We start from the raw sequence: 25,262 nt of genomic DNA on the forward strand, positions 1-25,262 counted from the left end.
CACCTAGGAGGGTCTGGGACTATGTTCCTCCAAGGTGATGATGTGGGAGGTGGTACCAGATTTGAATTGAACAAGGAAATGGGGTAACTCTCCAACTTTATTTATTTTGCTGAATTATTAACCAACATCCATTAAAACGAAAACACAGCACACAGTGAGTGAAACAGTACTCGTACAGAACCAGTATTTTCTACACGTGTGGAATTTTCCACTGGGACAAACTGTCAGTCTCCATGTCTCTGTCTCCTCTGTCAGAAGAGAACACTTGCTCCTGCTCACTGGCTTCGCAGCTCTTGTGGCTGCAGGACTTTCTGGAAAGCATAGAGCATCCCAGGGATGTGAGGCCATTGATCATTGTTGGTGGGAAGTGGCCCCAAAATGTCACATGGGGGGTCTGGTCCCATGTGCTGGGGGAGGGAAGAGGTGACAGGATGTGGCTGTGGGAAGAAGACGTGTTACCAGACAGGGGACTCAAACAAAGGAAATGACAGAGGTGGTCCCTGGACTCGGGGATGTTTTAGAAGAAAACTGTTTGCTGGGGCCCTGCTGGAAGGCCGGGGTGGGGGACTGGTCCTGACGACTGGCAGCGCCCGCGGATGAGAAGCAGTTGCATATGGGGAAGGCCCAGTCTGTCTCAGGAAAGCCCCGCGGCCAGCGTGTATGTCCCCTGCCCTGTGCTTGGCTCCATGGCTCAGGAGGGAGGAGGCCCTTTTGGGGAGGAATGGAGATCAAGACTGTTTGGGGAGCAGGCACCAGGCGTATCCCTGGCTGTTGACTTCATTTTAAAGCGTTCTGTCACTGTGATTTCATAAGTCTCACATCTGAAAGCGTGCATGTAACGCGTAGCTTCTGGAAGGAAAGCCTATTTACTCCTTTATGGCATGAAGTTTAACTCCTGGGAGCAAAGCCCTATCACCGCAACACTGGGCTTCCTGTCAGGGAATGGGGGTTTCTGTCCTCAGCAGCCGTGTGTCACGTGTGGGTGGTGGGTACTTCCTAGAATGCGTGGGAGTGCTGCGTGTCCACTGCCGGCCTCACGCCACGAGGAGCTGCCCCCAGGATGTCAGGAGGTGCCACGATCACCTCTCTGTTCTTCGTCTGCCCCTTAGGTCCTGGTCCAGTGGCGAGAGGCTGCGTCTGTGCAGATATACTACCGACAGCAGGAGGCCTGTGCCATGGCGGAGGCCCAGAAGGTGCTGGATCGGGGTAAGCGGGGCCCGGACGCTGAGGAGAGGGTTGTGAAGGACCCAGAACGAGCGTGGTGTGCTGTTCACTTCCCCTCGGTTTTCGTCTCCTCATGTGTATTAGTTTCCTGTTGCTGAGGTCACAGAGCACCACAGACTGGGAGGCTTAAAACCACAGGAAACTGTTCTCAAGAGTTCTGGAGGCCAACTCCAAAATCAAGGGGTTGGCAGGGCCATGCCCCCTCACAAGGCTTAGGGAGAATCCTCCCTGGCCTCTTCCAGCTTCTGGTGGCTCCCAGCAGTCCTTGGTGTTCCTTCTGGGTCACCCGGCAGCATTTTGCAGCTCACTCCAAGGGGGCCTTGGCACACCTGCAGTTGTTGTACCCCTGGTGGGCACTTGAGGGGTCAGAACAGCAAACAGCAGACCTGGTTCCAGAGCCAGGGTGCTCACAGGAGCTGAAGGTGGCCGGAGCTGTCCTCAGAGCAGTGGCCGTCACATGTGGTTTTACCGAGTGTGGGCTGACACCCCAACATTGTCCCCACACAGCCTTCTCCATTCGAAACTGACAGTGGTGTAGTCGTTTGTATAAATCCTACAAAAGAGCAAACTGACTCGGGTCTGCTTTAGGCCGTCTCAGGACATGGTTTCGGCGCTGGCGGGACCTTGGCCGGAGGGCAGCCCAGCAGAGAGCCCAGCTGCAGAGGGCAGCACAGCATTACCAGCGGCAGCTGCTGCTACAGGGCCTGGCACGGTGGAAGGTGCACCATCTGGGCTGCGTCAGGAAGAGGGTGAGGCAGCCGGCAACTCCCCCAATTCCCCTGTGCCTGTCCTGGCCAGGAACCCACCTCCCGGGAGAAAGAGAGCCTTCCTGCAGAACCCACAGCAGCCAGTAGGGGTGCTGGGTGGTTTGGGGTCCTGCAGGAGCCTGTCTGCGATGGCTGGGGGAAGCCAGCCTCGGACCGGGGCTTCCCCAGCTAGAGGAGGGCTCAGCAGAGAAACCCGGTTCACTCTGAGCCACAGGGTGTCAGAGCTGGAGGACCTGTGGAGTCATCTAGAAGCACCTGCCTGGTGCAGGAGGCCCTTGGCTTCACCCAGAACCCCTCCTGGCGATGGGAGGACCGTTCACTTGGGTCACGAGCCTCACCCTGCGGCTGCCCTCAGGGGGTCCGGGCCCGGGCACCTGATGCAGCGCCCTCTCCCCTCAGCTCCTGCAGAGGCGGGGTGCCCAGTTCCTGGCCCAGACACTCAGCCAGTCCTACTTCCGCCTGTGGACACAACAGGTGGGAGCAGTCGAGAAACCCCTCCTCCCAGGGCTTCCCCCCACATCCCCATCATTTCTCAGCATCAGCAGCTTCCTTCACCTGTGACCGGTAATAAGGCCAGGTCACTTCAGAGCCCTGTTTCTACAGTGTCACTTTAAAAAAAAAAATACATCAGGGTAATATCCAATATTAATATGAAATGCATTTTAAGTCTTTGCCAAGGTCTTGATAAAACAGCAGGCAGGACTGCATCCTGCTGAGCAAACCTTCGCGTGCAACGGGTACCTCTCACTCTGGGTTGTCTCCAGCTTTTCTCCTATGAGCCCAGTGTGCTGCCCCCACTTTTCCTTTGTTCTTCCCAGAGGCTCCTTCCCTGATCCACCCTGAGGGCCTGGCAGGGAGGGGTCTGAGGGTGACCAGCTGTGTGGTCATTCAGGGCAGCCTCCCTGGAGGAGGTGTTTCCATAATTTCCTTTCTGGCCCGTAGCTGGTGAACAGGAGGCAGGAGCAGCAAGGCACAGCCCGGGCCCTGTGGTTCTGGGCCTTCTCCCTACAGGCCAAGGTAATAGGGGCTCCACATCCTACTTTCCTGCCCCTCCCAGGAGAGGGCCGTGCTTCGGAGGGCAGGGTAGGTTGTGGGCACAGTCTGGGGGAGCCTGAGGAGGGAGAGCTGGGCCTCACCTCCTCGTCTCCCTGGAGGCGTGGGCCGCGTGGCTGGGCTTCGTGCTGGAGAGGAGGAGAAAGAAGGCGCGGCTGGAGCAGGCGGTGCAGACCTACCATGAGCAGCTCCTCCGGGAGGGCGTCACGCGCCTCCTGCGGTTCACAGCTGGCATGAAGGCCTTCCGGCAGCAGCTGCGCACCCAGCAGCAGATGCAGGTGGGCCTGGCGTTCCCCCTCTCCTGGGCCGTGGGCAGGACATGGCATGAGCTGACAGAGGCCATTGCAGGCGGCGCACAGTCTCCACCGGGCAGTCCGTCGCTGTGCCATGCTCTGGAAACAGAAGGTGCTGGGCCCAGGCAGGGACACTGTGCCCAGGAGAGTGACATTCGAAGGTCTACTTCCCGACCACATCAGTGCTGGGGCTGGGGATGCCACCCTGGAGACCAGGAGGCCACGAGCCACTCGTGGGCCTCGGGGAGCTCTGGGCAGCCTGGCCCTGGATGCCGGGGACCCGGAACTCTTGGAGCTGTGAGTAGCCCATCCCTCGCCTCTTCTTCCTGGCTCCCACCTGGGGCAAAAGCTTGGACTGTACAGTAGGAAGGACACTGGGTCCTGAATCTCAGCTGAGCTGCTGGGACCTCTGTCTCCAGCAGGAGCTGCCCTTCCCAGGTGTGGAGAGAAAGCACATAGCAAGAAAAATAGCGGTGGGGCAGCCTGACCCTCCTGCCCTCAGACCTGCCAGTGGCCCGCTTCTTCCCTTACAGCCAGGAAAAAGGCTCCCTCTTGGAAACCCCATTTTTGTGCCCCTGCTCTTGCCCCATCACCCACCCCATGCTGATGGAGCTTTTGGCCCCCAGAGTGACCAGTGCTGTCTGAGCCTGAGGAAGAGGTCGCTAGTGAGGAGGGCCACTGGCCCAGGCCTTGTCCTGCCCTGCCTGCTTCACCCCGACGCTGCTAGCCTGCCGTCCCCCGTGACATGGGACGAGCACCTGTGTCACCTGGGTTGCTGTGCAGGTCAAATGAGATGACGTGGGGTGAGGCACCCGGGGCATCAGGCTCACCTCATTGAATTGCTAGAAGTTCCATGTGACCCAGGCCCACCCCAGCTCACCCGCTGACCTCGGGCAGGAGCCTTTCTGGCCTTCAATCTCCAGATTGGAGGGTTCAGAGTGGGTAATCCCCCCACCCCCCGGAGATCTCAGGCCCCCAGCAGCCCCTGGGTAGCCTGCAGGAACGGGCCCATGTTTCTTCCCAGCAATGCTGTCCGCTTGGCAAGGAAGCAGCCGCGACGCCCAGGACTTTCTCCTGGAGCCCTTGCAGAACCAGAGGCCCCTGGGGTATGACACCTTCTGGGAACGGGTAGATCGTGTGGTCCTGGGCCCACAAAAGCACGTGGTACCTCCCTCCAGGGCCAGGCGGCCCCCTTTCCTTCCTGCTCCTCAGGAGGGTACCGTGGCCTGAGCAGCTCCTGCCTTCTCTCTGCTCAGGCCTGAGGCGCTGAGGGAGCACGGCCTCGGCGTGGCCCAGCCAGCACGCCCTTCCCTGACCAGGCCTTTGCTGGCAAAGGCTCAGACGGCACTGATCCCAAGCAGCCCCCCGCCCCAGCCTGGAGCCCTGCCCAGGCCCCCCGGCCTGAAGCTGCCCCCCACAGTGAGCACAGGCCTGCAGCTGCTGCCTCCTTCCTCCTTCACGCTGTGCAGGGTGGACACACCAGCTGGGGTAAGTCTTCCCCGGTCATCTGGGGTCCCGTTCTGGGGTCTGGCCTTCAGGGCTTGCTCTTGTGTCCTCGATGCTGTAGCCATGGCTGTACTGACTGCTTCTGGAACACACCTGGCTCGAGAAGTTGCAGGGAGGCCACTCTTTCACCAAGTGAGGGTGCATGAGGTCATGTGTCTGGTGGGGACAGAGACCCCCGCCCGCGAAAGACTGCACGTGGTGGAGGGTTGTGCAGGGCCTGGGCCAAGTCTGGATTTGCAGGAGAGGAGCAAGTTGTGGAGGCTGGTTGGCTGCTGTGATCTGACTGCCCGACAGGTGCTGGGGCTGCAGACGTGGGACAGGCAGACTAGGTTTGTAGGAACGAAGGCAGGCGTCCGGGCGGCCCCTGGTTCTGACTTGGATAACTGGGAATAATAAGTTCTTTTACTGAAAGAAGGAAAACAGGGTGGGGACCCATTTGGGGCGATGCATGAAGAATGTTTTGAACCTGTCAAATTTGAGATAAAGCAATAGGATTGAGTCTGGCCTTCAGGGAAGGCCAGATCGAAATTGAGAATTGTAGCATAGATTGAAGGTAAACCCCTGAGAACCAGTGGGGTCACGGGGGGCCAGGGGGGCTGCAGCTCTGAGGCAGGTGGCATCGAAGTCGAGTCTGGGCAGGGGGGCGTGAGAAAACACCCGCGCTCGGTAACGCAGGGGACAGGACGGCAGCGGGATTGGGCCACCGCGAGGAGCTTTTGCCTGAAGGGCAGAGCTGCGGGAATGCTGAGGGGTGACAGCAGAGAGGACAAGTCGTCACCAGGAGGGAATGGAGCCAAATTGTAGGTAGGCGGTTGGACAAGGAGAACAATTGCCTCCAACCACTTTTCTCACTGAAAGGCAAGGTCGCAGCTGAGTGAGGCAGGGGTGAAAGGCCTGTAAGTGAAACAGCTGCTGGGGGCAGTGCTGAGCCAGGCCCTGAGGAAGGGGGGAAAGGGGTGCTCCTTGGGTGGCTTGTGGGACTTCCTCCATCAGTGTCGGGGCCCTGGAGGTAGGCTTCGGGGGGCGCCCAGCTCCTAGGGCCTTGCCTCCCCTCCCCTCCCCTGCAGTGCACAGCCTCGGCGTCCCATCGCAGGCCTTTCCCCAGCTTCCCTGCTCAGTGTCTGTTCTTCCTTCACAGGCTTCAGCACGGCTTACCTCCCCTGGGCTTACACCCCAGGCCCCCCCATCCCTAGCCAGTGTCCCCGACTCCCGTCTGCTCCTGCCTGGGGACTTCACAAGCACCCGGCCCGGGCTGGGCTCCGACACTACAGGCGTGTACCTGAAGCCCCTCAGCGCAGCAGGCACTCGGGCCACTCCCAGCACCCAGGCTCCCTCCATTCAGCCTGGACCCAGCCTGGAGGGTGGTGAAGCTCAGGCGTATTCTGTGGCCCCGGGCCACGCCGACCTGGAGGCTGAGCTTGAGGGCATCCAGCAACAGCTGCAGGACTACCAGACCACGAAGCAGAACCTCCAGTAAGACCCAGGAGCAGCCCTGCCAGCCGCCCACAGGGAACAGCTGGGTGCTGCCTCCCCAGAGCTGGATGCCAGGGCTCCTTTGCCCGTGCTGTGCACTGCCAGCCCCCATACCAGGTGGAAGGCCAGGCATCCCACCTGTGGGATGACAAAGCTGAGCAAAACTTTGAACCTGACTGGGTCACGTACAAGCTGGGCCACTGGTCTACCCAGTGATTGTATGATGTGGGAGGAAAAGGTGTGAAGACAGGCCTGGGCCCCAACTGCATGCAGTGGCCTGTCCTGTCTTGCCTTGGTCTTCGGGCCCATATTCCCCAATCCCAGGCTGGGGACCCTCACCAGGAGTAGCAGCTTTGGGGAACAGGGAGGGTTTCTGAGAGCGGAACAGGAGCCATTCTCCCGAATCAGATGAAGCTGATGGGCTTCTCCCCAAGCCTAAGGCTCCACCAAGGGCACAGCCAGGCGGACATCAGGTCTCACTCCCTCAGGTCCTACCAGCGGCAAGCGAGCAGCCTGCGCCGGTGGCTGGAGCTGAGCCGGGAGGAGCCCAGGTCTGAAGACCAGGAAGCGGAGCAGCAGGTGCAGGAAGAACTGCAGGAGGTGAGGCCCCAGGCGGCCCTGGGAGGGGCTCTGGCTGTGCCTCCTCTCAGCTCGGCCTGTCCCTTCCTGGCCCCCAGGTGGAACTGCACATCCAGCAGCTGGCTGCACAGCTCCAGGCCTGGCGCCGGCCCGTGGACGCCTGCATTGCCCGTGTCCAGGCCCTGCGGCGAGCTCTCTGCTAGAGGCCTCCGCCCACCTCCGGGAACAATGCAGAGATCAAGTTTTATTTTTTTATTTCAAAATGTTGCAATTAAATGAATTACTGTTCAGAAGTCTCCCACTTTTCATACAAAAATACTGTGCTACTGATACAGTTGAAAAAATTCAAATGGCTTCTCCTGCAGGAGAAATTCAGAGTCCCCAGGAGACATGAAACCTGGCACTGTCCCCACCATCAGTGGCTCCCCAAGGATGGCTTACCTGTTACCTGGGGACAGGTTTTCTAGGCACTGACCCTGCCTCCCCCGCCCCCTCCCACCCAACAGACCAAGGCTCCTCTGCCTCCAACACAAGCCCCTGAATCAATAGCAGCAACTTTCCCATATTTAATGTAGGTCTGGATCTGGGGAGGGGCACACGCTCTCCCTGGCCCACAGCGGCCACCCCAGCCTGCCTGCCCCATTCACATGGGTTCAGTAATTGGACTTGCCCGCTGGAAAGACAACTTGCCGGCTCCAGAGGGTCACTCACTGGGGCCTGCGAAGCGTCTCACCATTGCTCACCATCCTCGATAGACACTGGCAGACCTGGGTGACGTGTTCAGCCACAAGTGTGGAGAGAAAAGACAGGGTTTCCCAACGAGCAGGGCGGGTGACTTGGGGGTCAGAAAGCGGTTGCATTCAAGGCCCTGTGGCCCGGCTCTGGGGGCAGGCCCACGGGCAGTGCCGGAAGGCACCTCACCCAGTGCAGGACAGGCCAAAAGCAGTGATGGGAGGAGCAGCAAAAAGGTACGTCACCACTTACCGTCTTCAACGGAAACCAAGACCAACAATGCTCAGCCAGGAGACGAAGGGTCTCCAGTTTATACAACAGAGGTCAAAACCTCTCCAAAAGGGAATCTGAGATCGTCCCGGCACTGACTTTCTCTTTAGGGGGGGAAGAGACCATGCAGGCCTAGGGCATGATGGGGCCCTGGCCTCACCTGCGTCTCTGAGACAGACACAAGTCACCCAGGTCCTGCCTGGTGAGACCCCACGCCCGAGAGAGTCCCCTCCCCAGACAGCCGGGAGGTTCCCCTCAAAGAGACCCTCCCATTTTTGTTTGGAAAAGATCCCTCAGCAGCTGCAGCCAGGAAGGAGGCTCTAGAGGGAGCCCAGAGCCTCCCCAAATCGGATTTTCTGTCCCGCTTTCAGCTTGAAGTTGAAGTCCTTGGGGGCCTCAAAGATGAGCACGATGGTGGAGCCCAGGTTGAACTCGCCCAGGTGCTCCCCCTTGCGCATGGGGATGCCCTCCTTGTTGGCGTGCGTCACGAAGCTGAAGTCGTTGTAGGAGCCCTTACTGTACCGTGGGCTGTTTGTGTGCAGGTCCTGGGGGAGGCCAGGGTAGTATGTGAGCACCTGCTCGCAGACCGTGAACACACCTCTGCTGCCTGTCCCCAGCCCAGCTTGGAAAGGGAGGTGGGGACAGCGACTCAGACCATCGGCTGCGTCTCCAGACAGTCCAGGAACCGGGCCTCCAATCAGCACGCCCCACCCTAGGTCAATGTTCCCGTTTGGTCCCCGACAGAAGCAAAGGGCCAGGCGGGGAGGTTAGTTCCCTCCCACTCCAGCCACCTCCAGACGGGCGAGGGCCACTGCGGAGCGTGCACAGAGCAGGAGCTCAGGGCCCAGCCCTTCCTAGAACTGTCAGGACAGAGCTGACTGCACAGGAGACAGGGTAGGGGGACCCCAAGTGGCCCAGCCCGTGTGCTTCAGCAGGGCCTGGGCTCTGCTCACCCGGTCAAAGTAGATGCGGATGGAGCCCACGTTGGTGGCCCCCACGGCTGTCAGTGAAAAGAAGCCATGTTTCCAGTCCCCGGTGAGGACCACCCGCTCATTGTGGCAGAAGAGCTCTTTGATCCAACGGGCCATACCAGGGTTCACGGACATCAGGGAGCCTGTGGAAGCAGGGGCACTGCTACTCCCCATCCAGTGGGAGGACCAGCCTCCCAGAGCCCAGTGTCACCCTCATGTCATTCCAGATACAGAGTGGGCTGGACCCCAGCCTACCCCCCACTGCGCACTCCCTGCCAGACTAAAGGAATCAACTCTGAGTTTCAGCACCCCAAAACTGCAGCCTGGGTCCCCTGACACCTAGAAGCTAAGGACATCTGTCTGGGGCTCACGGAGGCAGCTCTCAGCCTTCTGCTGGCCCTGGCCTACCTGGGAAGTGGCGCCGGTGGGACACAGTCCAGTCAGTGGGGGAGTGGAAGCAGTGGTAGTCCCCGGGGGCCAGGTAAATGACACAATGGTAGAGCTCATTCCCTTCTCGGGTGACCAGCTGGTTCCTGAAGGAGCTGCAGGAGGTGGCTGTGGGGAGCAGACACGAGGGCCAGGTTCTCAGACAAGCCCCTGACGCCACCCAGCACAGGGCTGGCACGCAGCCTGGACACAGGCTCCAGGGAGGCCCTGAAGCTCTGGGCAGTGATTCCGGGTCCGGGACCAGCCCTCAGTTTCTCCAGCTTTCCCAGCGTCCATTCCCTCCCCGACCGGCCCCGCCCCGCCCCGCCCCAAGCTTCGCGCTCTGCCCTCCAGCCGGCTGTACTGCAGCAGGACCCCCTGCCTGCGACCAGGCAAGAACCCACCTGGGGGGAAAGGCAGGTCCTCTACAGAGGTGCGCGGGCCCAGGAACGACTCCAGCGAGTAGGTGACCCCCTTCACCTGCTCCACCTCACTGTTCTTCACCTGCCCAAAGTTGAGGATTTTCCCATCTGATGGGCTGATCTGGAAGGGCCAGGAGAGGCTTGTTGTCAGGACGGGAGGGGACACAGGGCAGGGCCTCCCCTCCCTGGGAGGAACGCCCACCAGGCCATCCATGGGCAGGGCGTTTCTGGGGGAGGAGTGGCTGCAGGGCAGGGCCGGGCCTCACCACGCTGTGCAGGCCACACACGGGCCGGGCCTGCGGCTTCAGCTTGCGCCGGAAGAACTCGCTGAGGTTGCGGTAGTGGTGCAGGTCCTCCACGGCGGCCTCCTTCATGTTCACCCCGAAGGTCCAGATGTACAGGCTGTAGACGGGCCTGCGCAGCCAGTGCGGCAGCTCCACCTGGTTGAGGCGGCCCCAGGCCCGCGACAGCAGGCGCGTGGGCACCGACTTGTACAGGGCCACCTGCGGCCACAGGCGGGCGGGTGTTAGGCACACTCAGACCCCACTGCCCTCCCCCGCCGCCCGCCCCGTCAGCTTCCCCCCACGGGCCACCTCAGGAGGCCCAGGCACCCCATGCTGGCTTTGTGATGTGCTGTTTCTCACGAGGAACCAGACTGAGCCTGCCAAACACTCTGAGCAGCCGAGTGCTGGCGGGACCGTGACACAGTGACTTACAACTCAGGTGTCCCGTTTTTTTATGCAGAGGTCAGACAGCAGCTGTCCCAGTCCCTGGGGAGAGACTGGCCAGCACAGTCTTACTTCTTGAACCGGGGGACGGAGCATAAATGGATCTGATACCCGCACAGAAAGGCTGTGGCAGGAGGTGGTGCTGCCTACGTCCCAGACCACAGAAAGGAGCAGGAGGCCCCGGGCGCAAGGGAACGGCTACAGCCCAAGCGCACACCCTTGTCCTAACAGGAAGCAGGACACCAGCCCCCACCCCGACCCCCCGACACACACACAAGGTTAGGGACTTGGGCATCACGCAGATTCACCTGTCACTGTCACCAAGGCCAGGCTCAGAGGCTTGGACAGACCCTGCTGATCCCGCCTGGCACTCAGCGGCATTCTCCTGTGACGGGCCAGTCCACAGAGCTGTGTGGACTGGGGCACGAGGGAATCAGCCCCTCCAGCCAAAGTCTCAGGGCCAGGCAACCCTTCCAGGTGCCACTGATATAGTGGGACCTGCCTCTAAGTGGTGGCTGCTGCTTATCTGAACACAACCAAGACATAAAATCCCCAAGGCATAAAAGTAATTTCATTCCAACTTTAAACACCTCTAGGAGGTACTAAATTAGTGGCTCCCAGAATTCCTCCCAGCTGAGTCCTGTCCACTGGAGTGGCCAGAGCTGCCAAGTGCCCCCAGGTCTAATACCCAGGGCCCTTGAGCTTTCAAGCCCTCATAACTCCCACCTGGGTTCTCCAAGGGCTCAGGAGCAAGGTTTCCTCCTTGGTGTCAGCCTGCTCTCCAGGGAACTGCCTGGGGCTCCCAGGTCCCCAAGTCATCCCCAACCATAAGGGCCCAAACAGGCTGCAGGTTTCCTAACTACCCTTGGCATCCAGAAATTTGGATTCTTCTCAAAAATCACCTCTAAGCTCACATGTGCCTGAACACAGGAAATCAAACACCATTTTTTTGAATGCCCAATGTGGTTTCCTTTCAGAAGGAGAGCCCCCAAATGGCATAAACACTGGCAGAGAGAGCAGGCAGTAGACAGCGAGCGCTCAGTCACCTATCTGCCACCCACACGGCCACCGACCAGCCCTCTCAACCAACTCGCCTTTCAACATGACCCTCCCAGAGGGCTCAGCCCCCAGAGCCATCACCTCTAGCATCTGTCTCCTTTGGGGTCTCCTGGGTCCCACCTCAGGATGCTTGGGGGTGGGCCAGGCCAGCAGCCTGCACACACTTACCCTGCTCACGGGCCTCCATCCCACCCGGCTGAGTGGTCTGAGGGCACCGAAGGGCAGGAGGTAGTAGAGAACCGTCAGGGGCCAGGAGCGCAGTTTCAGGGCAGGTCTGGACATGCAGCTCAGCTGTCCCAGCCTCCGCCGCAGAGCCAGCTGGGGGAAGTGCAACCTGCAGGGCACACGTCACCCATGGCCAGAGTCAGCGGCCAGGGTCTGGGAGGGACTGGGAGCCCCCACCCCACCCTCAGCAAGCTTGCCTCTCAATGGAGTCTGGCAGCACTGGCCGTGCCTCCCCCCCCCCCAATCCCAACCTCATTTTGAGTCAGGGCTTGGCCGCCTCTGGTCGGCACTCACTTCCCGGTCTCTCACACCTGCCTGCCAGCTGGGGAGGACAGGGGATGTGACAGCCAAGACACAGAGGATTAGGCCCAGCTCCTGACCGCTCAAAACATGGGAGGGGCCCCAGCAAGGCCTTTCAGGGTTCAGCACCACCTGGGCCCAGCACAGGGAGAACGGGGTACAGAGCCAGCCTCCCAGCCCCCACCTCCCAGGGCACCAGGAGACAGTCTGATCGCCCAGAGCCCCTAGCAGCACAGCAGCACATGGCAGTGGGGGCTGCTAGCACCCAAATCCAGGGTCTGGGGAAATCTTTATCGCCCCAGGCTTCTTATTTCCTCATCTGATATATTAAGGGATTGGGCCTGAAAAAATCGCAAAGGAAAACACACACATACACAAACTACCCCTGACCCCAACAGCTACTGCGCCATTTATCTGCATGGTCATTCTTCATCAGGTTAGGTTCTCCAAACTGAGGGGTAACCTGTCCCCACCCTCCGGCCACCTGGCAGGTCTGATCCAGGCCCCTCCTTTCAGCAAAGGCGGGTGGGCCTTTCCCCAGGTCCCCCAGGTCTCTGGGGGAGTCAAACCCAGTGCATTCAGCACAGGCTCCGCTTTCCCACTAGAACCCTGGCCACCTGAAGCGTATCAGTGAGGCCCAAGTCCCCTGTCACATGCCTAAGCCCTAGAAAGCACTCCTGAGGCCCCAGTGGAGCCATCAGGAGACCACACTGCCATCCATTCTGAAAATGTTCCCAGGCCTCAGTTTCCTCATCTGTAAAAAGACTACATGCAACTGACGAAGGCACCCCTCTGTTCCTGTGCACGCTCAGAGAAGCTGTGTCCTCTGTTCCCCACTGCTGAACAAACCAAGGAACAAAGAGACATCTCAGCTGATATGAAAAGCAGCAAAAATGGAGAACTGAGCCAATGGCTGGGCCCAATTCCGTGATGGCGATGAAGGCGCCGCGTCTCCAATGCTCCCCAGATTCCCTGCGTTAGTTAGTTTCCTCTCCCATCCCACCCTACTGTGTTTTAAAAAGGTCCGGGAGGGGGTGGGGGGCCAAGCAAAGCTGGACAAATCACTGCTCCCCCCTCCCACAACCCCCACCCCCCTGCTCACTGCAGAAGCACAGGGACCAATCCCGGAAGCGCTACACCAGAGCGGGGTGGGGGCGCCTGGGGGGGGGCAGCAGTTAAGGTGCAGCACAGACACTGGGCCACCAGCGCGATCTCCTCCCTGGGTACCTGAAGCGGGCTCTCCGACTCAGGCCCCCTGGGCCAGGCCCTTCCAGCCTCGGGGGCTGATCCCCCGGGCCCCTGCCGCCACCTCCACCTCGGGGCCGCTGGACATGAACTCTGACCTTGTGGAGGTCGTAGCGGGGCACAGCGGGGTTAGGAGGCCGCCGGCAGCATCTCACCATTTCGCTGCTCGGAGCTCCGGTCCTCGCCGCGCCTCTGACTGACACATGGTGGGCGGGCTGGGAGGGCGGGGCCAGCACACTCGCCTTTGTTCCTCCTCCTTCCTCCCTTCCCCCCAGAGGCGCTCCTGGGCTGTCACTGCCCCGCGGTGGCTGGTGGGCCGCTTCCTCGGCTCAGGGGCGCAGGTTAGAGTTGGGGCTATTACGAAGACAGGCACTCGTCACACACCTGCTGGGGGCCGCAGCACCAGCCCTGGCTCAGCTCACTCTGCCCTCTGCTTGGTCACCTGTCTGCTCCAGTGAGCTGATGGCAGGGAGGGGACCAGGTGCTTCTGGGCCCAAGGAGCACAGCGGGAATCTGAGCCCAGCGCTCCAGGCGGGTGCCCAGCGTCACCCAGTCTGCAGCTTGGGCAGCCCCTCCCTTGCCGGGACCTGACCCATTTTCCATTCAGGTGACAAAGTAGCATCTGAGGAATGAGGGAGGAAAAGCAGGAGAGGTGCAGCTGATGAGACCCTGGGCATCTGACCAGCTCTGGCTCTTCCTCACAGTGCCCTCTGCTCAGAGCCCCCCATACTGGGCACCGAGTCCCCAAGGCCTCCTGGGAAGATGAGCACCCATGTGACCTCAGGGAAAACCAGTGTAGAGATGGGGCTATCTGGGAGACAGGCACTGGCCACATACCTGCTTGGGTCCTGCAGTACCAGCCCTGAGCTTGGCTCACTCTGCCCCAGGCGGCCACCTGCCTGCTCCAGTGAGCTGATGGCAGGGAGGGGACCAGGCGCCGTGTGGAGATGGGAACAGGCCAGGACTGAGGCTATCATACCCGTGCCCCCACCCTCCTCATCTTTGCTTGGGAACGGAGACAGCCCTCTCGACAGGGGCGTCCTGGCTCTTGGGAGGACACACTGCCTCCATAAAGCCCTTCCAGTCGCCTCCCACGCCAGGAGGAGCACACACTCCGTGCTTGTTGCTGTCTCACTCTGGGGGAGTCAAGGCCCCAGGGAGGACGCCCCGTGGGCCTGGCCTCCAATCCCAGCTGCAGGCTGGCAGGGGCAGGGGCCTGACCATCTTTGCGTGAAGAAACAAGGCCCCAGAGCAGCTCTGAAGGCAGAGCACTGACCCAGCTCACGACCCCACGTGGTCAACGTGCTGTGATCCAGCAAGAGGCCCCAACTCAGACACGGCTCTACCACACAAGGGGATGGTATGACACCCAGCAAACCCATCTCAGCCACAGAGGTGAAAACGCCAGCCCAGCACCTGCCTGGGCCGTTGACGAGACCCCAGGTGTCCAGGGGCCTGTGGGAGCCAGGACAAGGCCGCCTAAGGTCTGGACAGACACACGGATTTCTGTCCTGACCAAAGAGGTGGCAAGGCCTGGTCCCCCCCAGACCAGAGCGGGTCCAGGCCCCAGCATCAGCACTCATCTCCGCAGGCCACTGGCCTTGATGAGTGGCAGGGACAGCTCACTGTGGGTGGCCCGGCAGGAGGGCACCTACCCACCAGGCCTACGGGCACCCCAGCTTTAGGCCCTGTGAACCTCCTGCTAACGGTCCCTTCCACGATGGTCAGGTCACCTCAAACACACCCCTCGGCCCACCAGGCCTTGGCCTCATACTGCTCCCCAAGGGAACAGGTCCAGAGGGCTGACGGGCAATCGGGGTTGAGTCTGGTGCTTGGCTCCCAAGACGAGACTCTCTTCCTGCTTCTAGAAACTGGAAAGCTCAGTCTGAGCGCACACCCGGGATTGACTGGTGGGGGCCAGTGAGGCCCTCATAGGAGGGGACCAGAGCCACGGTCTACTCCTGCGAGTTTTCCTTACAGTCTTACTATGTGGGACGGTGACCATGGCGGTACAGTCAGAAAGGCACGTTCAGGACCCCACGGACAACCCCCGTTTGGCCTGAAGCCTCGAGTCCTCAAACCAGAGGTCCATGCTTGCACTTCATCCTTCCCCAGGGCCTCCCACCAGGGCCGGCGGACCCTCACCCCCCAGTTCCACAGCAGAGGGAGCTCAAGTGGGCCCAGCCCAAGGAACTGCTGTACTGGAGAGAATCCGAACTTCCCTGAGGGGTGGGGCAGGAGGTCCTTACCCCCTCAGTCCCCGCTCTGCCACTCCTCTACCTCCTCTTTTAAACGGGACACTGAGACCAGGGCATCAGGCTTCTTCCAAATCATGGCCTGTGGGCCCCAAAAGGTCCTCAGGGAGCAGACACGAACTCAGTTGTCCCCCAGGAAATGAGCCTGGCACCCTCTGTCCTGCTCAGGGCTGTAAGATGGAGTCTAGGGGTTCCTTAGAGGTCACTCTTCACGTCTCAGCCAGCAGGGCTCCAAGCCTCCCATCTTCCCATCTCAGAGCCCCACTTCTATCCAGACCTGTGACAGCACTTGAAGCCCAAGCCGGAGCTTTCTGTCCCTCTGGCGCTCTGATGGTGACTCGCGGGGGCTCAGGCCAGATGAGGAACCTGAAAGGAGGGTGCCCTGAAGCAGGGAAGTGCAGACATCCTCCTTCTCTCCTGAGAGCCTCAAGGACACTGTGGAGGTGAGTCTTGGACTGTGACCAGTCGGACTTTAAAGTCATTACAGGGCCTAAGGGCCAGCCATACAGAACATGAGAACTCTGTGGCTTTGGTGGGGGACGGGGCCGATCTGGTTGCTGCAAACCCTGGCTGCCTTCCTCACACCCGCACTCTGAGTGGGGGAAGGCCTTGCAAATCGCAGGCACTCGCTGGCATTTATTTCCCCTGCCCACCCCCTGGAGGCTCAGAGACTCTATGCCTCACTTCCACACAAGAGCTTGGTGCAGCCTCATTCCCCCAGACCTAGCTGTCGACCTTTCACCTCCCTTTCCAAACCCACACTCTGGGGGACAGAGGTTTGCTCCCCTGGGAGGATGGAAGGAACAGGGCCAAGGCGGCAGCGCTGACAGAGGAGCCTAAACCACAGGGGCAGTGGGCGTCCCTATGAGTAGGAAGCAATGGCCCAACAGGGCACTGGAGGGGGGGGGTCACCTTTGGCAGGACGTGCTGTTCTGGGGGTTCACACCGAGCAGTGCTGCAACACCCCCATTCACCCCTCACTAACCAGGACAGAGGGAACAGTCCACCCCCCCTGGTAGAATGGAACGTTCCAACTGCAGCAGGTGGATGGACCCAGGCCAGTTACCAGTGACTACAGGTGGGGGGTGCGGGTGGCGTGTGGGGTCCCGCCGGGTTCCCTAGGACCTGATAGATTCAGGTCTGAGTCTGGGCAAGGCCAGGAATGCAGTGAGCGGGTCAGGACTGTCACTCCACAGCAGGCTCTCCGTGCTTGAGTCCAGCCTGACACCACACGATCATTTGCTCCTGCTTCCTGAGTGGAAATCTCACTGGGTGCCAGGGTTGCCCCTCCTGAAGCCTAGGCAGAAACCACAGTGCCCTCAACACACGTGCCTACTGGCCTTTCTGAGCACTCCCACCCTGGAGGGCAGGGCAGCTTTCTCCACCCTTCAACCCCCGTGAAGCAAGGCCACTACACAGCTGCGCCCAGGTGGGGCCACCAAAACTTCCTCCCCTGTGTTCCAGGGCTAGAAGCAGACAAAACTTCACAAACAGGGAAAAGGAAAATGGATCTTCCTGGTGAAACGGGTAAGCCATCTTGAGGAAACCCTGGGCGAGAGAAAAGGAAGCAAATGGATGGGCCCGCGAGTGCCTGAGGGGAGGCCCAGGGAAGGGCAGGTAGCGGTGGGACAGGACTCTCCCGAAGGAAAGGAACCTCCTTTCCTGCAATCCTTGGCGACTGCAGGGAATGGGGCTCAGTGAAGGGCAGCATGTCATCCCCTCCCCGCCCCTCAGGTGGCGACATGGTGACACCTCCAGTTCCCACTGAGGGGCAGTGCCACTTCCCATCCCCCTCTGGCACCTACTCCAGGCCCTTCTGGCGGCACCGAGGCTCACAGCGCTGCAGGGCCCGTGGAGCCCTTGGCAAGGCGAGCACTTCCCTTTTCCTGGCCCTAAGGCCAGGGGATGCTGCACGATGTGGAGGAAGTGAGCTCATCCAGCCTGCCCCGTGACCGCCATGTGGGGGCGGACGGGGAAGTCCACAACTTGATCGAGCCTGTGGGGTGGGCTCCTCAGGCCCCAGGGCCTCCCGGCGCGAAGCTGTAGGGCGGGCCCCACCGCCGGGCGCTGCACGGCCCCCCGGCTCTGAGAGCCGCCTCGCAGCTGGGCAGGCGGCCCCCACGAGCGGGCTCACTCACCAGCAGGTGGTCCCGTCCCGTCCCGTCCCGCGCGGCTTCCAGGCACCGCCGACTCGGGGAGACGCCGCTCCTCCACGGAAGCCGGGGTTGGCGGGCGGGGCTCGGGCTCCAGCCACTCAGACCGCCAGGGCGGGGGCAGGAGGGCGGACACCAGACACCCGGAGCTGTGCTCCGCCCCCGAGCCCAGCCCTGCCGGACCTGGAGGCCCCTTTAAGAGGGAACAGGGTACCAGCCTCCTGCCGTTCACAGTCCAGGGACATCCCCAGTAATCCCTACCGGGTTGGGGGGCTCCTAAATTGGGAGTCCTCAGCAGGGGTTGGTCTCCTGGGGCCACTCCTCTCGGATTCCCCTTCCACACCCTCCCCCACAGCTGCCCCTCTGGGAAAGCTCCCAGCCTCCAGGTGCTGGCCAGCTTCTCTGGACTGAGCAGACAGCCACTAGGCCCACCTTTTCTAGCCCTCCAAGTGAGATAGAAGGTATCCAAGTCCTCGCTCCTTCCCACACCCCATCCAGAAGACACAGGTTGTCCCCAGTCCTAATTCTTCTCAACTCCAGGCAGATGTACCCGACAAACAAAACCCCCCGTGTAGACTAGCAAACAAGACCCAGGGGCCAAGGTCGGCCACTGGGCTGAGCACGCGGGATGAAGAACACATGGGGTGATTCTGTGCCCTGACTCTCTACCCCACTAGGTGGTGGAGCCCCACCCTGCGTAGTCGGCACCCTACCCCATGCCCACCAAGTCAAGGTGGGATGGAATGAACCACCTCAACACTTCTCTCGGGGAGGACAGGGAATACTGTTAAACCAAGGAAAGGGGTGCAGTTCAGGAGCCTGGTCACTGAGGTCTGTGCAGGTCATGCCCCAGGGCGGCACACCACCCATTGGTCAGACTGCCTCAGAGGCTCATTCTTCTTGCTCTGGGCTACGGAACAAGGAACCAACCCAAGCTTCTCCTGACCATTGAGAATTTAGTTTCTAAAGCAACATTTAGAACAGGAAGAAAGAGCCTACAGGGCTTGTGAAGAGATGGGCAGCTGGGCCAGGGCAGCCTGGAACAGGACACAAGGGCACGCAGACAGAGCCCACACACCTGTCCTCATCTGGATCCAGCCCAAGCAGGAGCTCGGTGACAACCTACAGACCCAGGATGCTGCAGTATGGAGAAGGGGAGACGCAGTGAGGGTCCTACCTCAAGGACATCTGTGATATTCGAGTCCTACAAGGCACCAGTAGGAGCAGGGAGGCAGGGGTGAGCCATGGAAAGTTCCAGCCCCGTGGGCTCACAGCATTCTCTGAGCCCTGGCCAGACTTCAGACCCCTTGTCACTTCAAAGCTCCAACCGAACACCACATGAGATGGGATAAAAAGGAGTGAAGGCAAAAGAACATGCGGACGCGACTATTCGGACTTCCCAAAAGCCTCCAGTACTTCCAGACCAGTCCCAGCCCATGTCAGACTCGAGGGAAAAACAAAAATCTGTGGATCAAAAGCCCAGCTTCTCATTTGCTGAGTGGCCTCTGATGCCAACACTCTCCCCTGTAAAAGGACCAATCAGCGGCTCCACGCCATCTCCCAGAGTTCCTTTATGACCACTCAGAGACCCTCAGGCGATGGGTGTTTGGAAGCCATAAACCAGCCCAACATCTGGCCTGAGATCAGCCCTCCCTGCCTTCTAACCTGACCTCCAGCACCTATTTCAGTAGGGAAATGCCTTCCAGATTCCAGACAATAGTTGACAAATCATTTCTGGGAAAAACAAAAGCCCTTTTGGTAAGTGTACTTTCCCACACTGAACGAAGCTCCTTGCGGCCTTGTTTGGATTCCTGGGTGAAAGTGCCACCTAGTGCCACCGTGAGGCTCTGCAGGCCACTGGCTGCCAACACCTGTGGACAGACTTCCCCCTCCAGGTCAACCCACCGCAGCTCCCAGCAGAATGAATTTCATGCACGATTGAGCCAGGAAACAAGGTAGCCGTGGGCAGGAGTGGCAGGTACTCTCTGCTAATTCTCATTCCCTGGGGGCGGATTGGGGCCCCTTGCAGAAGACCTGTGATGTCTCGTGGTGTCTCGGGGCTCAGAGGCCTGCGTGAGGAGCCCAGACAAGCATGAAGTGCCCCAGATGATTTTTTCACCCACAAGCTTCTCCCAGCCCTGACCAATTCCACCCTGATGTTTGTGAAGGTTTCTTAGCAGCCCACCAGCCGGCAGGCCTTCTCTGGTGTCCCCAGCCCACGCACAGCCCCTCCAGAAGCTCCCCTGGGCACCAAGGAGCCATGGCCTGCAGCATAATGAAGAAAACAAAGCGCTTTGAGGGGAGCAAGCCCAGCAGAGAGCTCCCCGCAGGGCCCTGAGGCGTCTGAGCAGCCACCCTGGACTCCTTCCACGGGGAGCTCAGCCTCGTCTTGTTCCACATCTTCAGGAAGACTCCTCTGCTCCCCCACACACTGGCTGCTCAAAGCCACTGGCGGCAGTTGCCAAGTTGCCAAGGCACAGAGCTGTCCCCAGGCTGGAGGCGACGGGACAGGCAAAGGCTGGAGTAGGGGGCCTGAGCTACCTGGGGGAGTGGCTGCCACAGGTCCCCACAGTACACCAAGGGGCCCCGACGTCCTCTGAGATCTCCTCCAGCCCTAGAACAAGCCCAAGGTTCTCTGAGGACAGAGCTAGGCTGAGTAAACTGAGGCGGGGAGATCTCCTTTCCTATTTGCCCATTTTAACGGCCACAATTGTTTTCTCAACCCCTATTAGGGAAGAAGTGAGACAGTCCCCCCTGAATCTCCACTCCCTGTCCCCATGGGACCCAGTATCTGCACACACATCATTCTCATTTAACGACTGTATGAGGAAGTTAACAGCCGCCTGTTGACAGATGAGAATGATAGAACTACAGTAGTTACATAAAGTTTAAAAACATGCAGCCATGTTCACCACGGCCCAGGGTCACAGAGAGCGTAGCACGGAGGGGTGGGAACGACGACACGGAGTGATGTGGGAGAATGCACAGGCTGATCTGTCTTTACTCCTTTGCATGAACTGGAATTTTGCACCACACATTTCTACAGTTCTAAACTGAGGCTAGAAATAAGGAAGCGGTGCTAAGATGGGAGTGAGCGTAGAGCCCAGCTGCTCCTGACGAGGGCCTGTCCTCCACATGGCTGCTCGCCCAACACCTGACCTGCCCACAAGCCCCATGGCCAGGCGCGAACAAACAAAACTGCATTGTTGTTATGCTCAGACATGGACTGAAGTGCTTTGGGTCTGCAATGTACTTGCAAATGGTTCAGAGATAAAGCAGATATGATAAAACATTGACAACTGTTCAAGGGGTGTGTATGTGGGTAACTATCCTCTCAACTTTTGTACTCTGTTCAAAAGTGTTCACAATAAAAGAATGAGAAGACTTTGCTTTAAACCACAGAAAAACCTCTGAATTCCACTACTGGGGGGAAAAGCCCAGCAGCCCACGCTCCCCACAGCGCGTTTCTCCTGCTCTGAGGTGAGGCGGAACAAGCCGGGCCTGCTCCCGGTGCCGCACGCCCCCACTGCTGCTGCTGCTTCCAACACAGGAACTCAGGACCCAACCATTCAGCCAAGGTGTGTATTCAGCACTCCGCATGCACGCGTGCCCGGCTCCGAGCTGCTGCTCGTGTTCAAGAGAGAGTCCCGCGTGCCTGATGGGAACAGCCAGCTGCCAACCCCGGCGCACTCTGCAGCCTCAGGCCCTCCCAGCTCCACACAGCCACCTCCAAGCCGTGCAGGAGGTCGTGTGGTGTGATTCTTCCCCAAAGGGCCCCCCATTTCCATCAGGCCAGCTTTCCCACCCCAAGCACCTCTGTCCTCAGGTCAAGGAAGAACACCTCGGAAAGGCCAGAGATCGAGGGGAATCTGTCACCAGATGTCATCCTGCGTGGATGTTCACAGGAAACCCTGGGGCGACCATGCTGCACAGCTGTGCACCCCTCAACACACCTGACATCTGACATCACCAGGTTTACAGACGCTACACACGCCTCTTGTCATTAAGTACTTAGGAAGGTTTTGATCCCCCTTTTTGACTTACGGGGACAAGAGGACAGCGTATCTGAAATCACAACTGCCACACAAATGCAGAACCTGCCTTAGTCCCGGGCAAACCTGCTGCCTCCCTTCTGTGCTGTTCACTCAAGGCCAGCTCTCCTCCTGAAGCCCCAATGCCAGGCCTGGGCAGCCTAGGTGAGCAGGCACTGTGACCACACCCTGAGCAGTTCCAGGACACTGTGAGTTCCTGAAAAGAAACTCATGAAAGCGTGTCCTCTTTCCCAGTGCTCTGACTGCTGCCTAGAGCACTTTCTCTAAGGGCAGGGTGTCCCCATGGTCTGAGCAGGACTGAGAGCCTTGTTTCTGGAGGAGCACGGATTCCTTGTTCCACGCCATTCAGCCTAAATGTTAAATTTACAAATACTCTAACCAAAATAAACAGAGAATAAACATGTGAAAAATGTTGAAGTGGGCTCACATTTTTAAAAAAGCAAATTATAAACCATATGAAGGTACCTGAGTCTTGATGTTTTACCTATTTCCTCTGACACTCTCAGTAAAGAGCCACTCTATTCCTCTATCTGCTCAAGTCAACAATCACGACTCATTTCTCTCCCCCTCCTCCATCCTCTCCATCACTGCATCCTGTCCACTCCTCGAAACATACCCAGAATAGAGTCCCTTCTCCTGAACTCCCCCACTCCCACCCTGACACCCCCTCTACCTTCTCTGGCTGGGATACTGTCAGAGCCTCTACAGGCCCCCTGCCTCCATCCCAGCTCCCCTACACTCTGTCTCCACAGCAGCCAGAGTGACCCAATCAGAACCTAGATCATTCAAGCTTCACTCAGAAGACAGACTAGGTGTGACGAGGTCCTCCAGCTTTCCTATCTCTCTGCCCTCTGATGACTTCCAGCCACATGGACTCCCTGCTCTTCCTCAACAGTGACAAACACACACTGTCCATCTCAAGCCTCAGCCTGGACTGCTCTCCCTTCAGAAACTTGTTTTTATCCCCCCTCTGGATAGTTTTACTTTAGCTGAGGGGAAGAGGCCCTAAAAATTTTCCTATCAGATTCTGAATCTTCAGCTTACAATTTTGCCAAATTTCTGATCAAAATGTTATTAAATCCTTTCAAGTGTCTTGTCAGGTTTCAGCTGGGCCAAACAGTAAATATTTCTGCCAGTATTAAACAATTCCACAGATTCAAGAGGGCGCAAAGGGCAGACTGAGTAGACACCAGAGCCCTGCTAAAAAGAATCCTGCTCTGTAGGATCAGCCCCTGCACCACAGCTCCTCCACTGTAGTCACAGCCAGTCCTCATAACCCATCAGCCAGAAGGTCAGTCCCTCCCACTGACATGCAAATAGTAACCAAGGCTCAACTATAGGAGGAGGGCACACACAACCCACACAAGGGACACACCTGAAGCACCTGGCTCTAGTGACCAGGAAGACTGCACCACTGGGTCCCACAGAACACCTACTACATAAGGCCATTCTACTAAGACCGGGAGACATAGCAGCCCATAGAAACAAACACAGTGAGGCAGCCAAATGGAGAGAAACAAATATGTCCCAAATGAAAGAAGAGAATAAAGCTCCAGAAAAAAATAACTAAATAAAATGGAGACAAGCAATCTGCCGGCTGCAGAGTTCCAAACACTGGTTGTAAGGATGCTCAATGATCTCAGGGAGAACTTCAACAAAGAGATCGGAAACATAAAAATGGAGATGGAAAACATAAAAAAAAAGCAATCAGAAATAAAGAATACAATAACAAATGAAGAATACATTAATTGGAATCAACAACAGATTAGATGAAGCAGAAGACTGAATCAGTGATGTAGAAGATAAGGTAGCACCAAACACCCCAATCAGAACAGCAAAAAAAAAAAAAAAAAAAAAAAAAATCCAAAATAATGAGGACTGTTTAAGGGGCTTCTGGGACAAGATCAAGTGTACCAACATTTGTATCAGAAGGATAACTAGAATGAGAGAGAGAGCAACGAATTGAAAACCTATTAGAAGAAATAATGACGGAAAATTTCCCTAACCTGGTGTAGGAAATAGACATACAAGCCCAGGAAGTGCAGAGAGTCACCAACAAGATGAACCCAAAGAAGCCAACACCAAGACACATCGTAATTAAAATACCAAAAGTTAAAGACAAAGAATCTTTTTTCCCCCTTTCTTCCGCCTCGCCCCCCACTCCGGTTCAAGCTGTTGTTTCTCAGTCTAGTTGTGTAGGACACAGCTCCCCAGCCCATGCTGTGTTATGGGCCTTGTGCTCCCCTCAGCTGAGGCAGTTGGTCACTAGTCGTCGGTCGGCCGCTCACAGCAGCTTTCACTGGCTGCCGGCCATTCACTCTGGCCACCGGCTACTCATGGCAGCACACGGTAGCCCACGGCAGTACACAGCAGCCCACAGCTGCTTACGCTGGCTGCTGGCCACTCACACTGGCTGCCAACAATTCACACTGGATGCCGGCCACTCTCGCTGGCCACCGGCCGCTCCTGGTAGCACACGGTAGCCCACGGCAGCACAGCAGCCCACGGCAGCACACAGTAGCCCGCAGCAGCCCATGGCAGCTCACAGCAGCCCGCAGCAGCCCACGGCAGCTCACACCGACCTCCGGCTGCTCACCGCAGCCCAGCTCCAGGGAGAGCCAGTTTACAATCTTAGCTGTAGAAGGCGCAGCTCACTGGCCCATGTGGGAATTGAACCGGTGACCTCGGCATTAGGAGCACCGCGTTCCAATCGCCTGAGTCACCCCAGGCTGACCCACAAAGAGAGAATCTTGAAGGCAGCAAGACAAAAGCAGTTATCTAAAAGGGAGCTCCCATAAGATTGTCAGCTGATTTCTCAACAGAAACTTTGCAGGCCAGAAGGGATTGGCAGGAAATATTCAAAATGATGAAAAGCATGGACCTATACCAAGACTACTCTAACTGCAAGCAAGCAATCACGACAAGCAATCACAACAATCACCAAAATATTTTGGAATGGTTTCTGTGAGGAGAGGAAGAGAGGGTGCCATTAGAACAGACAGCAAAGTGACCAGAAGGTGATGAGAAGAGGGGACAGATTGGGGGGTGGGGGCACATGGACCGACACGAAGACAGAGGACACAGTTACACACAGGGGGTAGAGGCAACAAGAACAGGCAGTGGAGGACAGAAGAAAGGTGAGGGAGGGTGGCGGTCTCCAGGTCCCCCTCCTCTAGCTGAGTCATCAGTCTCATAGCCCCCAACCTCACGTTTTATGTTAAAGTGACCTCTGACCTCTTGTCTCCTCCCACACACTTACCCAATGAGCAAAGTGAAGTCACCAGCAGCACATGCAGGACTTCTGGGATCCCTGGGGCATGCAGAATGTGCCCTGGCCTCCCTAAACTCAAAGCACAGGGGCAGAAAGGCAGCTGGCGTCTTAAAACTGCAACACAGGGGCTGAGGAGTCTTAAACGAGTGGTGACAGCTTCCACAAGCAATCGTTCCCAATATATAACTGTGCTACTATATAAAAAATACGTATTTCGTCATTCCGATGACCCAAATATATTTCTCATATATATCTGGT

At 58.3% G+C, this 25,262-nt stretch overlaps 2 protein-coding genes and 1 long non-coding RNA gene across 6 annotated transcripts in view; 1 reads left to right on the forward strand and 2 right to left on the reverse strand.

Moving 5' to 3' along the window:
- Window positions 1–7,170, forward strand: part of SFI1 (SFI1 centrin binding protein) — a 70,957-nt gene extending 63,787 nt beyond the window's left edge. Inside the window, 12 exon segments of the mRNA XM_033097251.1 lie at window positions 1,110–1,206; window positions 1,813–1,973; window positions 2,391–2,465; window positions 2,934–3,008; window positions 3,146–3,322; window positions 3,393–3,634; window positions 4,362–4,401; window positions 4,403–4,434; window positions 4,594–4,825; window positions 5,982–6,316; window positions 6,805–6,916; window positions 6,994–7,170. Coding sequence (XP_032953142.1) covers window positions 1,110–1,206; window positions 1,813–1,973; window positions 2,391–2,465; window positions 2,934–3,008; window positions 3,146–3,322; window positions 3,393–3,634; window positions 4,362–4,401; window positions 4,403–4,434; window positions 4,594–4,825; window positions 5,982–6,316; window positions 6,805–6,916; window positions 6,994–7,098 — 1,683 coding nt within the window. The 3' untranslated portion in view covers window positions 7,099–7,170.
- On the reverse strand, window positions 80–3,265 carry LOC117017260 (uncharacterized). The gene is made up of 2 exons (XR_004422051.1): window positions 3,128–3,265; window positions 80–1,777 (listed from the first exon to the last, which is right to left on the reverse strand). It is a non-coding gene; the product is annotated as an uncharacterized LOC117017260 (long non-coding RNA).
- Window positions 7,171–7,193: 23 nt separating the features above from the next.
- Window positions 7,194–25,262, reverse strand: part of PISD (phosphatidylserine decarboxylase) — a 38,792-nt gene continuing 20,723 nt past the window's right edge. For 2 of the 4 annotated variants that reach the window (XM_033097249.1, XM_033097248.1), the window contains exons 3-8: window positions 11,672–11,837; window positions 9,983–10,219; window positions 9,699–9,837; window positions 9,277–9,423; window positions 8,851–9,011; window positions 7,194–8,442 (exon numbers count right to left, since the gene is read on the reverse strand). In XM_033097249.1, coding sequence (XP_032953140.1) covers window positions 8,218–8,442; window positions 8,851–9,011; window positions 9,277–9,423; window positions 9,699–9,837; window positions 9,983–10,219; window positions 11,672–11,837 — 1,075 coding nt within the window. In that variant the 3' untranslated portion in view covers window positions 7,194–8,217. Of the gene's footprint in view, window positions 8,443–8,850; window positions 9,012–9,276; window positions 9,424–9,698; window positions 9,838–9,982; window positions 10,220–11,671; window positions 11,838–13,428; window positions 13,628–25,262 lie in introns of all 4 variants that reach the window. The other 2 variants (XM_033097250.1, XM_033097247.1) reach the window with 2 other exon arrangements.

This window comes from Rhinolophus ferrumequinum, chromosome 25 (genome assembly GCF_004115265.2).
Source record: "Rhinolophus ferrumequinum isolate MPI-CBG mRhiFer1 chromosome 25, mRhiFer1_v1.p, whole genome shotgun sequence".
Taxonomy (NCBI): Eukaryota; Metazoa; Chordata; class Mammalia; order Chiroptera; family Rhinolophidae; genus Rhinolophus; species Rhinolophus ferrumequinum.